The 15,070-nt window shown below is 28.9% G+C and overlaps 1 protein-coding gene across 9 annotated transcripts in view; it reads right to left on the bottom strand.

Moving 5' to 3' along the window:
- Window positions 1–1,414: 1,414 nt before the first annotated feature.
- Window positions 1,415–15,070, bottom strand: part of LOC118182648 (eukaryotic translation initiation factor 4 gamma 3-like) — a 96,952-nt gene continuing 83,296 nt past the window's right edge. For 7 of the 9 annotated variants that reach the window (XM_085813659.1, XM_085813662.1, XM_085813660.1 and 4 more), the window contains 6 exons: window positions 13,768–13,972; window positions 11,251–11,346; window positions 7,314–7,445; window positions 7,090–7,171; window positions 5,468–5,629; window positions 1,415–1,970 (listed from right to left, as the gene is read on the bottom strand). In XM_085813659.1, coding sequence (XP_085669785.1) covers window positions 1,867–1,970; window positions 5,468–5,629; window positions 7,090–7,171; window positions 7,314–7,445; window positions 11,251–11,346; window positions 13,768–13,972 — 781 coding nt within the window. In that variant the 3' untranslated portion in view covers window positions 1,415–1,866. Of the gene's footprint in view, window positions 1,971–5,467; window positions 5,630–7,089; window positions 7,224–7,313; window positions 7,446–11,250; window positions 11,347–13,767; window positions 13,973–15,070 lie in introns of those variants that run through there. The other 2 variants (XM_085813665.1, XM_085813664.1) reach the window with 2 other exon arrangements.

Genomic DNA, 15,070 nt, shown 5'->3' with positions numbered 1-15,070 from the left:
TTTGGATTGTGTGGTGACAATCTCTTTGATATCTCCCTCATCCACTTAACAGACCCATGAACTTTCCAAGATACTCAATCTCCTCCAGGACGTCTTGTTCAGGCCTAAATCCTTTAAAGTCCCTTTCAGTCACAATGTCAGGCCACAGCTTTTTCAACGCAGAGGTCAAGGTCCTTTTTGTAACATCCAAGCTATATCAATAATTTTGAGGCATATGGCTGTGTTATAGAGGTCCTTCTTGAATGGTAAGATTTGTGTTCTTCATAACCTCAAAGCAGTGCTGAAACATGTGTTTGGTTAAATGTTTCACAAAACTAGAGATCACTTGTTGGTCCATTGGCTGTAGGATAGGAGTTGCGTTGGGTGAAAGGTAGAGAATCTTTATAGCTGAATTTTTCAAGGATGTCGTCCTCAAGGTCTGGTGACTGGAAGGCAGGACTGTCAAGTACGAGAAAGGCTTGCATGGTTAAGTCATTGACCTCGAGGTATTTCTTAATGACAGGACCAAAGACCAAGTTGATCCACTCGACGAAATCTTCCTGGTGATCCATGCCTCTGTGTTTGCCCTCCACAAAATTTATAGCTTCTCTGTCAACCACAAAAACAGCAGATTCTCTATCTTTTCATGGAGAGAGTTACGAATACTCTTAGCTAAAGTTATATCAAGCTCTACTTCAGAATAGAACAGATCGTAGAAGTTGTACAATCGTACTGCATTGCCAAATCTTTTACTCTTTGCTCATGTATTTATTATCTCACACTTTAATTTCACAGATATTACTTTTTCTTTTCTCACCATTATTCTTTACATTCATCTTCTTGGTACTTACAGTTATACAACAAATAAACTAGCTAAACAACTGTCTTTACCAATAAAAAAACACAAAATTAAAACAACATGATAGAACTCCTTCTACAGCAAGATGAACTGAAATGGCAGGTGAGTCTGAATGATGGTTATGTCACAACCAATTCCATGTACAAGCAAATCTTATTGGTGGTTCAGATTTGTGAGTCTTGGGCATGCCAGCTGCTATTATGTCACCGATGCTAGCTCATATCTTAAATTCTGACTTGCAACTCAGGCTACAAACTGGACCTAGTGTTTGCTTATATCTAAAAAAACTTGTAAATTGAGCATTTGTATCTCAAGGTTCCACTGTATACGGTACTTGCTGAGCTTTTTGGATAAGATGCTTTTATTGTAAATCTGTCAAAGTTAATCACTGTTTGTCTTTTAAGTATTCTTTTAAATTCACTTAGGATGATCCAAAAAAAAATTATTTAGTAAAAAATATATCTTATTACCATTTATTTATTAAAGTAGAATAGCATATAAATATGTTATGTTTGTGCTGAAATGAGCATTACAGTACTTAAATTGTAAATTTTTTAATAAGACACACACTAATGCGAGGATTTATGCACATACTTTTATTCAACATATTTGGGGATAAGGAGATTGCACATATAATTAAAGAAATTCAAAAATTCACAAACTTGATACCTACATTTAATAAATACATTCATAAATGGAAGTATTTATATAAAAATTTTGAACACATAATTAATGACAATGGATAATAAAAATTAAAAAATAGCCACAATCATTTTATAAATGTTTTGCTGTATAAGAAACTCGTGTCAGAATTTTTAAAAACTTAATTTTTAAAACTAATTTAATAAAAATTTGTAAACCATATTTCTCATAATAGTAAATATTTTGTAAATTTATTTTACTTTATCGTATTTAAACTAAATTAGCTGACACAAAATGAGAACGATTTTTTTTTTCTTTTTCATTTTGCTTCTGAACATATTACATACAGGTGATTCACAAATAATTTAGTACAATAAAGTAAAATATCAGCATTCCAGTTCATTGGGATCTGTTGTTTCCTTCCAGGTTTCAATTACATCTTCAGAAATCACATCAGCATGACATAATATATCAAAGAGCTTGTGAAGAACTGTACAAACAATTAAAATGATTAAATTATTTACATTAATAAATAAAATAAGTTTACATTTTTAAAGCAGAAAACATGAAACTGCTTAAAATGTCATTAAAAATATCACAGAACACCATGAAGGCATTCCTGTCATTTTGTTAAAGGAATTTGTCAAATAGGTAGTTATTTTATTGTGGTTCATAGTTCTGCAATGAATTTCAAAAATTTTATGCAATTTTCTAAACTTCATGAATAATGAGATTTTCCTATATGTTGATTAAATCTGAAAATTTCACATTTTAATTTTTATAACATTTTATTAATTCTACCATAATAATTGGATTATTTCTCATACTTAAACATGGAGTCATCTAAAAAGTTCTATAGTTTTTTTAGGTAAATACAAATGAAGTAGAATAAAAACATAAGAACATTTTACTGAATCACATATGCAGTATTTTGTTGTATGAATTTTTGTCATTTCTCTGGCAGCTTGAAAATTCCATTTTTAATAACGTCATTAAGCTTGCGCATAAAGAAGTTATCAAGATGTTGTTTCACAGTTTCCAAACAAATGAACTCCAGGCAATTCGGAATATTTTGCAGTAACCTGACGAAACAAAAATTCAAGAGGGTAAGGTCTAATGAATATGGAGGTGACACAAAGCATTCCAGTCACACTCAATAAATCGTTGTCTGACATCAATGAAATATGGGACTGAGCACTATCATAATGAAAGACAAGACTTCAATGACTGGTCAGTTCTGGGCACTTTGCTTCAATTTCTAATTTTAAAACTGCCATATGGGAACACTTTTTTTCTGAATGTATAGTCTGATTTGGCGGCTGCAATGTATACGAGCATGTTTCCGTTAGAAAGTCCTCCATGAAGGCATCTCTACCCTTAGGCAGATAGCTCTCAAGTGCTTTGCCATAATTAATTAAACCAAACCAATAATCCAAACTCTGTTGAAGTTACTAAAGGAGGTTCGATTGGCTTATTCCATGATTTGTTTCTTGTAACATTACTGTATAGTATCCACTTCTCATCTTCAGTAATGAGCCATTTCAAAAAAGGAGCTTCTGTATTTTTTTCCAGCAAAGAATTACATGCTGAAACTTAGGCAAGCATATTCTATGTTACATATATTGTAGAAGTTTACATACTCAATCTTCACGTGATCAGTTTGAAATATTTTATATGTCTGATAGTTCCTGAACTATGGTGGATTTTAAACAGCAGCTTCTTTTAATAGATACAGAAAATGATTATCTAGACATGCTAAAATTATGCAAGCAGAAAAGACCACAGAACATCTACTTCAATCAAAATCACACCTTATCAGCAGTAACAAATTAATCAGAAGAAAACACAGTTCACTTTGAATAACCGTAGAACTTTCTGATGACCTATATTACCATTCATTATGTATGAAAGAAATATGCTGCAAATTAATCACATTCCAAAGTACATAACAGAATTCTCAATCCAAAATTGTAACTCAATTTCTAGTTCATTTAGGAGTATAACAATCATTCTAAACTGAAAAATGTGATAACTAATGAAAAAAAATTATATGTGCATCATTCATATTAGAAATCTTGATCTCATATTACAGCACTACACTAACACTGCACTGCTACAATTTGATTGGTTAATAAATTTTCAAAACTAAGATAAAAATCATAATTCTGCATCTGTTACTGTTTATATCTGCAGCTATTATCTACATCAATATTGAATACTTTCCATTATACTACCTATGAGATGAATGCATGCAAATTATTATAATTAATAATTGAATAAAACATAAAGCAGAAGTCATAACTTGGTTTTTCTTAAACCCATATGCATGCTAATACATCCATAAAAGTATTTTTAAATAAAGAAATAATGATCTTGCAGATTTCTAGTTTTAGTATGCTGCTGATCAAATTAAAGTTGCAATAAAAATATATGATGCTTCTTTGGTTCTAAGTTATATTAGTATTACTGCTTGCTATATTAACTTTTTTTTTTACCTTAAAGCTGCATGTTTAAGTTCTCATCGGTGACTTTTTTCACAAAATTATTAATGTAATTCTTAGCCTGTGAAAGTTTAATGAATTCTTTCCCCCCTCAATTCCTCATGAATTATGTCCTTTTTTCCCTCATAACAATCTGTTTCAGTATTATTGGATTAATTCCTGAAAACAGTTACTGACATTAAAATAGACATATATAAAATTATTAATTATCTTATTTACAGAATTAAAAATTTTGGTAAATAAAATCAAGTGCTCAGTTATATTATAAGTTATTTCATTACATATTAAACTAGAACAATAATTTAAACTATAATTAAATTTTGGAAGAGAAGCTGAGGATTCATTTGAAGAAAACGTGTAAATACAAATGTGGGTGTTATTTTTGAAGCATAAGACAAAAATGAATTGGCATGCTTAACAACAGTACCTTTATTTCATGCTTGGAAAAAAAAAAATCACTATGTAAAATATATTTCTATAAGAAAGACAAATTCAATCATTAAAAAAAAGAGAGAGAGAGTCAAGTGAAGAAAATCTGAAGTACTGTTGATAAAAATGTTTGAATTACGAGTCTTCAGATGGTTTACTTACCTAATATATTTGAATCAATAATATATCACTCTAAGAAAGTGACTGAGATGATAATTAAAAATGGAGGAAACTATAAAAAAGGGCATGCTTGAAACAATTTAATGGGAAAAGATTTCATTAAATACACTCTGAATAGATGTTAATGTGATCCAAAGTTGAGCCGGAATTAATGCTATCTTAGTCCAAAATGATGTGAATTTGTTAGATTTGTCATAAGGATTAGCATCTTGACACAAATACTAGACAACTGATTTATCAGAAATTATCTCCAATTCCAAAGAAAAATAAATGCAATGAAATTAAAAGCCACATCTTTTTAAGACTTTTTCCACCATTGAAATACATATATTTTTATTAAATGCAAATATGAATTTCATTTTTTTAATACAAATTTGCATTTAAAAAATAAAAAGATACATCAAAATATAGAAAAATGTTTAATAAAATAATGACATAAATCTTAATAGTAATAAATCATAATTAAGTAAAAGAAATTATGCAAGTAATTAATTTCATTAACCTTTAAAATTAATGAAATTCAGTGAATATATAAAAAAAAAAAAAAAAAAAACCCTTGGCAACAGCTCATTAATAGCAGAACAGATAAATTCACAAAATGTAGCTTTGTAATAATACTTTTAAAACTATATTCAGTTTTATCTAGAAACCTCCAATTTGAAAAGCAAAGTTAATAAACATGAAAAAACGCTTAAGGTAGAAACTACATGGTTTATTCTAAATTGAATAAACCATTTAAATTAATGAAAGGAGGGGAAATATCTGCTTTAAAAGAGAAATTCTGATACAGTAAAAGAATTTATTTACAGCACTCACACAAATATTTATACCCATCTAGAAACACAGTAGTATATTAAAAATGTAGCAGAAACATTACCTTCTGTTTGTAGTATACTAGATATATTTAAATGGCTGATAAAATACTGAATGATATTCAGAGTTTCCAATTCTAAATTTTTGTTGTTGTGTATATAACGGCTCAGAATAGCTATCCTTTTCTCATACTGTATTTGATTGAGCTTGAAATCAGCATTCAGAACTAAAATAAAAACAGGAAATTTTTTATACACTTAAAATAAAAGTGGTGTACAAATTACCTACTTTCTTACACCAAAAAAATTAAAATACAAAGCTTAACTAATTTTAAAAAAATATTATTTCAGATTTCACAAATTCTCATGCAAACTTCCAATGTTCTGTTTCATAAATAAACATTTATTTAAAAAAATTTGACTCCCATAAGTTTAAGATCACGTTCAGTGGTCATACACAAATTGAAGGGCAAAACGTTTGCATTTGTACTTAGCAAAAAATTAAACATCAGTTTAGAAAAAAGGATTTTGATGTTAACTCATAAAGTGATGAGCACTGTTATGCAGACTGTTGTGAAATGCACTGATCAATATTTAAAAAAAAAAAAAAAAAAAATCCCCCCCCAAAAGATTTTATTCACAGAATTTGTGCTTTAAAAACAATGGTAGGCGCTTCAGTATAGTATTAATTATCAGTAAGCCAATTCGTTATTAACATCTGCATAAATTCAAAATATTTCTATTTTAATAATTTTTAGATGATGATTCTAAAGTAATAAAACTGCATTAAGATATTAATAATGTACTTTAGCTTTTCAAAAATTTATAAATTACCTATGTGAAAATTTTTTCTTCCATGCCATATGTAAAAAAAAAAAACAAAAAGGGATACTGCCAAATTATTTTAATTTATTTTTTAACTGATCCCCCCCCCCGAAAAAAAAAAGATGGACGGCAAAATTTTTAAATAAAATACCTTGCTCAATTTTTATAACATATTAATCAGTTTTTGTGATTCCCCCCAATAATGAGTACTAACTTCTGTTAAATTTAACTAAGATAAATGGACTGTTGCAACTTTTTTTTTTTTAAATATTTGTGGTTTTTTTTTTTTTTTTTTTTTTTTTATGTAACTGTTCACAACTTGCCATTGGAAATAATAATAATAATAATAATTTCAAAATTTTTACAAAATAGATTTTTTAATTTTTAAAATGCCAAAACATGAATATTTGCATAATTTAAAACAATTTTGTAATCAAAAATATATGTATATCACTAATGACTGCAAAAGTAAAGGCAGCTTAAGGACTTTTTATAAAAATGGAGTATATAGCTTTATGTTATGAATTCTGGCTAAGCAAACATTAACTGATAAATAAAAAGAATAGTTTTAAGTGTCAATATGATTTCTTTATTAGGTAAGTTTAACTACACTCGACTGAGTAATAAGAAATCATATATTATTCAGTTAAATAAGTTTAATAACTTTCCCATTTTTCATATTCTATGATTGAAATTAAAAATCTCTATATATTTAGCACGTAGTGCATAAATCTTGAAATTAAGTTTACATTATATATTACTAATATTTACAACAGAAACAATTCAAACATATAAGGATGAAGTGTCAATGTCACGTTGATAAACATTTCCAGAAAGGGAGGGAAAACACACATTTAATTACCTGAAATGGCATCTTCATGTACAGCAAGCACCAAGGCACGAATAATGGAAGGCTCAAAAATGCCATTTTTAGATATATTTGCCTAAGGAAAAATATTTTCCTTAAGGACACAAGTCCAAAGTGTATTTATGTATCTAAAATATATATAAGTTTTTTTTTAAACTAAATATTCTTTGTTACCAAAAAATACATAAACAACTGCAAATCAAGCATACAGTGCTTACATCTATATAATCAAAAATCCCGCCATTATCTTCAACCTTCTTAAGCAGACCTTTGGCAAGCTGTTTGAACTCTTCTCCTGAAATTTCAGTATTTGATATTGTTTCGACAGGAGCCATAAGGAATTCAAGTTTCTGAAATTTCAAAATAAAAAAAATAAAACAAATAAGATTTTAATGCAGACATGGAAAAACTGGTTTAACATTTGCAGTCTATTTTTAAAAATGCAGTAGTGTTTTTTAGATATTAGTGACAAATTACTAAGTGAATTGTCAGATCAATATTTCTCTATATGAAGAAAATACTACTCCTGTTGTTTGATATATGCAATAAACACAAAATTAGCAAGGCAATCCAACAATGTTTTTCCGTCTATATAAATGACAGAAAAATTAACACAATGTTAAATATTTACAATACTTCCATATTGTACTACTGAAAATTACTGAACATACATTTACAGAAAATTAGACTAACTTGGCACAGTTTTGTGATTTTTTGTGAATGTAAAGGTAAAAGTTACTTATTGGCACAAGCAGATGGTTTTCACAACATTTTTTAAAAAGATTGCTAAACTTCAATATTTATTTAAGTGAATAAACATTATTAACATATGAAAGGAAAAACATACTTCAACAATTTAAAATATAAATTATAAAATAAGGATTACATGATACATTAAAAAATAAAATATTCATATTCTTCTTTAAATCTTTCTGTAATTTTTGTATAGTATTTTAAGTTCATTACAATCTGCTTTTACTTAAAAAAACATAAGAGAATTGCACAGACCCAGCATTGTGCAATCCTCAGCTACAGCAGCTATTTATGAATGCATCTCCTCATTGTCCCTTCTATAAAATTTCTGGCAAAATTCTGAATTTCTGCAGAACTTTTATGCAGTTTCTTCCATAGATGGCAAATTCCACAAGCATATATTTTAAAATTAGCTTTATGGTAAAAACTACACAATTTGTTTATAAAAACCAGTTGAACTTGCAATACAACAAAAAGAATACATATGAAAATGGTGATGTTGCTTGACTGAAAATGATGATTGTTATGGTTGCCAGACCATGTCACATTCAGAAATTTTGGTGTATTCTCCTAAGGTGGATGCGATAACATGTAAGTATCCTATTTACATACTTAAAGTTCAAAGAACCCCTCAAAAAATTCAGTTTCGAATGAGACTTTACTCTGAAAGAATTAAAGGAAAATGCATGGGTTAGATTCAAAAAACATCTGCTGTACGCATGAGAATACATAAATGAAAGAACATTGAATAAGATCTAATATATGGTTACAGAAAATTAGATTATCATGCAAGTTCTTGTTTATAAAAACGCCAGCAGGTTTTTAATGTAACCCCTCTAAAGATTTTGCTTTTGCCATCTTGCCAGAATCTTGTATCAACCAAGGCAAGGTTAAATTATTTTTGCCTTTCCACTGCAAATTCTAAAACAAATGGCATGTAATTATATCTTAGCATGAAAATCCGGGTAATCAGTATTTATTTGTACTGTTTCCCGCTATCTCAATACAGTCAAAAGTCGTTAATCCGGACTCGTCGGGACTTCGGCGATTCCGGATTATCGATTTTTCCGGATTATAGATCATCAGTTTAAATCTCGTAAGATGGCATGCAGAAATTCTAAAATTAAAAATGTGAAACCGTAATTTATGAAATAAAGAACAATTATGATCTAAAGGGTATCAAAATTTGCAAAAAGAAAAAGCTTAATATTTATTTGTTTACTTTATTAAACATTTCTTTCAATGTAAGTTGTTTAAGTTTTGCTTCGTTTCATGTGATAATACTTTCTATTTAATTCTATTAAACAGACATAATTTCTTGTTCAGTTACAAAGTTCCGCCGTTCAAGTCCTATAATTGCTGTGTCAAGAACACTGACTAATTTGTCAATCGAAATTTTTTTGTTTTCAATAACCTCTGTCACTTTTCTTCGCTATCGGAAGCGAATTATAATGACGAGGAACTTGTTTTAAATCATATCAAAGACGGAGCATATCGAGATGAAATACTACGTTTGGTAAGGAATTATAAGCCAAATAAAATAAAAACATCTGCGCTGAAGATAAGGATAGTGCTGACAAATCAAATTCCAATTCATTAGGCGCCCGCCACCGAGCAACGTGAAATTGATAAACAGATTTCGGATTTCAAAACATACTTTCGCTTTAGATCCTTTACATACTAACAAATATATATCGGAAATTCTATTTGATATAATCGAAAGTTTAAGCTTACTTTTATAAAATTGCTCTTACAGTCTGCAAAAAATAATAAGCCGGATGCATTTCGAAAATTAAGGAACAACGCAATCATCAACATTAACTGAAATAGATAATTAGATAATTTTAGCTTATACGTCCATTATACATAAAATGCGCACGCGAAAACGTATTCTGCACTTGCGCACACTCATATGCGCAGTCGTAAAAGGTCTTACGCGCACGCATGAACGCATCTGCGCATGTGTCAACGTGACGCATGCGCAGAAAGTTTTTAGTTTTGATGTCCGGATTATAGATCATTCCGAATCTTGGGTGTCCGAATTAACGACTTTTGACTGTATATGGTGAAAATTGAAACCATTAAAAAGGGGGATTTAATTTCAGCCATTTAAATGGGATTTCGATGTGAAAACAATTTAAAAATCATGAGATTGAAATAGCTGAACTGTACCAAAAAAGAACTTGCTTTATGACAAATAAAGTTTTCCATTAAAAGTTACTTACACTTCAGCAAAAGGAAAGTGAAAATTGGAGAAAAAAGTCTTTATTAGGTCATCATAAATTTTGCAACACAGCTGTAATTTCCCTAAAGATTTTGAGCCTCCTCCTCCACATTTCCTCATAGACCGAAGTACATTCAATGCACTCATCTATATTATCTGAATAGATGATGAATGCACTGAATGCATCTAGGTCTATCAAATTCATTCATCCTGCAGTGCATGAATGCACATATCCCACACTCACTGTCTGAAAGTAAGCTGAAAGATGTAAGCTCAATAATTACCAAATAAGTTACATAAAGTTTGGAAAAACGCACAGGAGAATTAATGGTCATTGTACAGAACTCATGTACCTACTTTTAACCATTAACAGATGTTTCAGAGAGCTTAAACACTGAAAATGTCCTTCTTAGTGTACGTTACTTAGTTGTAACTGCCATTTATGCCTCCAGCACAAAGTGCTTTATAACTCCCTTGATGTTAAAGGTAACAACTACCATTCCTTTCTTCATAGATCTTAAATTCCACAGAGGCGTGGACAACAATTCTTGTTCTAACATTTTGTAAACATAAAATGATAGATAAGTCTGGTTTTATCACCAGTTACCATACTTTTGACATAATGAAATATTCTATTTTCAAATTTTTGAGCATCTCCCCCCTCTATAAAACACATCATGCAATCTGCACATCATGTAGGTGAAGGTTTGGGACATCAAAAGGAATATTCTTTTTTAATTTTATGGTGATCATAGTGAATGGCAGGAATTCTTAATTCAGAAATATCTAAACACTTTTCTATTTGGTAAAGTATGACATGCCTTTGGCCTTGAAGGGTTTGTTGATTTATGTCTGTGACAGACAAAGCTGGGTTTCCAGGCTTTGAAGTGTATAGGTTGAAATTCTCACTCTACAACTCATAATATCCCCAAAATACATTAATTCAAAACTTTGCAAGCACTTCTCACTGCTAAGCTCAGGAAATACCAAAAGGTTTCCTTTTAGCTATAGAACACGTTAGAACATGCATAAACTTCTGACAATATGCCACCATTGATTATGTCATATTGCAAATATTTCTTATAATCTCTGCAAGTCTACAGGACACACATAATATTATATCATATTTAATATGATGGTTAACAAAGGTATTTAGAAGAGGGGAAAAGGCATATTACATGGTTTTCTATAAATTCTTTCTCTGAATTGGAATGCAAGAAATCTCCCCACTGTAGACCAGATGCTTTCCATAATTCAGCTATTCTAATTTTACCCTGCAAAATTTATACACAAGTTTAATTTTTTATTTTTTACTAATGATACTTAAAGCAGTCAAGTGATACATTTCAGAAAAAATACATTATCCTTATTAATACAACATTAATACACAAATTTTATGATTATTACTGGTTAAAATATATTTCTGCATATCAGTTTAAAGGTTCAACAAGTTTGCATAACATAATATTCATGCTTAAAATTTATAATGCAATATCAAAGGAATTACTTTTTAAAATAACCATACACTTAGTTATTTATTTGCTCATCATACCAATACGCATAAACAAATGGTGGCATTTGCAATATGAATTCACAATCTGACACAACATGAATCTATTACCAGCTGATATGAATTCAAATTTCATAAAAATTAATAAGAAAATAATACAATTTTAATATAAAAAAGGGATGCGCACACTAGTACAGAAAAAAAAAAAAAAAAAAAAAAAAAAAAAAAAAAAAAAAAAACTTGAATGCAAAAATATTAATAGTATTAAATATGCATTTCTATGCTTAGGTTTTTCACTTATAATCCAGGATTGCTTAGGTTTTTAACTTATAATTCAGAAAAACTACATTATTGGAGTCAATGTTCAGGAAACATCGACTCTAATTGCATAGTTTTTTATCTATTTTTTCTCTTTTCTTCACTAACAACCTGTTTTAGCTTTATTAAGACTTTTCCTTTTCTTATTTGCAAATATAAAAAATATCATAAATTATCAATAGGCTTTAGATATGATAATTCTGGAGTTTATGTCATAAAGTAGCCACAACCTTGTTACATGGTTTATGGCAATTTAGGATCATTTTCTGTTGAAAACAGAATTTTACTTTCCCAAAACTGAAGCACTGGCTGATTATTACCTCTCAGCAGGGCTTAATTTCTAAAATTAGAACTGTTGAAGCCATATGGAAGACTGTCAGCAAAGAGGAACAAAAGTGAATAAATAAAATGACATCAAATTAATTCATAATTACTTTAATATTTAATAATAATTATTATTTAATTAAATACAAAATAATTAATTATTATTTAATTAGATAATTACAGATTAAGGTAATTAAATAATTCAAATTAAATAAAATGTAAAGAGATGAACTAAAATTTAATAAGCAATTTTTCATATAATTTTATTGTAAAAAATAAAATTTTCAAGATCAAATTTCTACAGAAATTGTGGTTCAGTTACATAAAATAACTGCCGGAGTCATCATATTTAGGGCTCCGGTGAGCTCCGCCTAAAATTATGATTTTTCTCAAAAACTAAGAAGTAATGGAGCTGGCACCAGTGGGCTCAGGTGCAATTTAAGCTCTGCCTATCAGTACATCAATATAATGTCAATTATTCACATTACCTTTGATAAAATTCCAAATTACTTACTGCATTAACAGTCATACATGATTAGAGGTAATCTACAGTTTTAATTTCAATATTTATCTTTAACCATACACCTCTTTTTCCAAGCCAAACCAAAAATATGAAACTTGGTTTGATGAAAAATGTTATATTTTATCAAAATTGTACTGGTTTGCTGATATAAGCTTTGACAAACTAAATCTTGAACATCTATTTGTTTCATTTATATCAAATTTCTTTTTAAGTATCCTATCATCAATGTGAGCTTCGTGGAAAATATGAAAGTTATAGAGGTTGTTATTTCCTCTTAATGTTTAAGGGCTATCATCTGTCACTTCTTATAAAGAGATTTTCAGAATACTTGCTCAAGGGTGACCCTTTGCTGTTTTGCATTTAGCTTCTTTGGATAGCCTGATCAAGATGTGCCTCATTCTCTTTTTCTTTATTGTCATGTACAAAATGTTTAGTAGTTTTATGATATTTCATCATAATACTTAAAAACAAACTAAACTGTCTCACCAAAAAAGTGAAATATTTTTTCCCTTGTTGTAATTTACATAATGTAAAATTTAACTACTTTATTAAAAAAACAGTATTAAGTAAACAGCTATTTATTTTATTCATTCATTTATTTATTATGAAAAGCAAGCTTTTAATATGCATTCATTTTGAATGCTTAAGAAGAAAAAATTCGCATCATTAAAGTAATCCAATTATTAAAAATATTTTGAAATAATGGCTGCATCTATTTAAGCAAAAGAACACATGAGCATAAATACTCTTCTGCTTGTAAACAATTTTATATGTACAAGCAAATTTTAGAAATTTTGAAATAATGTGGTCAATTTTCAAAAACTATATAAATATAAAATTACATATTAAATAAGTTATATAATTTTGCCAATAAATAAGAAAAATAATTTAATAATTAAGGTAAATATTTAAATTAACAATTTAAACTTATTTTATGGACGTACACTTAAAGATTTCATTTGGAAAGATAAAAAAGAAAAACCAGCATCGAAAAGTTTATAACAAAATATTACTGATTACCTTCTGTTTAGATGCTAATAATAGAACAGCAGCTATTATCTCACCAGAAGTCTGAGATGGTATACATGGCACTAATATTTCTTTCAGAAACGTTAAAGGTAATTTGCTATCTTCAATCATTGGTACTAGAATTTCTCCAATGTATTCTTTTAAAGAAGGGATATCTAATAAATACTCATCCACACTTTTCAAAATAGAACTGAACCTTAAAAAAAAAAAAGTTTAAAGTTATCAAAATAAATAAGTTCAGAAAGTTAATCACTCGGTATGTATGTACATTACAACTCATCACAGAAATTTGCCAAGACTCATTAAAATCTGAAAAAGAATGCATAATATTATGAAGAACCCACTTAAATTAACTGCTAATCTTTCAAGTTTGCCTTGCTATTAAAGTGGACCAAAAAAAAGGGAGGAGTGCACTTCTCTGTCAAAATAAAGAAATTTTGTTTTTTCAAAGCTAAAACATTATGCTAAGAATTAAGAATTCAAAAAATAGTATCTTCAGTAACTTTTCTGTTATAGTCTCCAGCTTCAAGTTAAATATTACAGTGTCTCTGTAGCCACTGGCACATAATTGTATCATAAGTACAAATGGGCATAATAATAAATCCTTCTTTTTAATGCTCTATATTTATACTAAAGAAGAAGAAACTGCTTACAACAGGCATGAAATTGTTGTATAAATGTTACATATTATATTATGGTACATTCAATATGTACAGGAATACACAAAAAATAAAATTATACTATTTTTGCTCCTTACAGGTCGCATTACATAGTCATGCTTGCTGTGATAGAATTTAACTCCACTTTGTATTTAGTAGAGAAATTTATAAAGCAAAACATTGGTGTAACTCCTTATTAACTAAATAACTTAATATCTCCTTATTAACTAAAATATAACTAGCAAAATTTCCTCAAATGACTGGTTTTTGAAAACCTCATTATATCTTGAAAATCTGTTAAAACTTGAGAATATTTTCAGACTTATGCATTGAAAATTTGTTAAAACTTGAGAATATTTTTAGACTTATGCCAAAAAAAGAGAATATATTACCATGGCCAATAATTCCGAGCCACGTTTCAATCAGGTTTTTCCAGGCAATAATAGAAGAGTATGTAAGATTAACTTCAGGATAAGAATTAAATTTCAACAGAGACTTGCAACTAATGAACTAGTAGAGTTATTAGTTTTATTTTTTTTAGAGTACATAAAAAATGAGCAATGCCCTCACTGGGACTCGAACCTGGAGTTCTTGAATACAGACCAAGTGTGCTACTGTTACCCCACAAAGGCATG

The sequence above is a fragment of the Stegodyphus dumicola genome, chromosome 3 (genome assembly GCF_044657685.1).
Source record: "Stegodyphus dumicola isolate Sdum_Otavi_A_Nest chromosome 3, ASM4465768v1".
Taxonomy (NCBI): Eukaryota; Metazoa; Arthropoda; class Arachnida; order Araneae; family Eresidae; genus Stegodyphus; species Stegodyphus dumicola.
The sequence above is the reverse complement of the archived record's forward strand: the minus strand, read 5'-3'. Positions and strand labels throughout refer to the sequence as shown.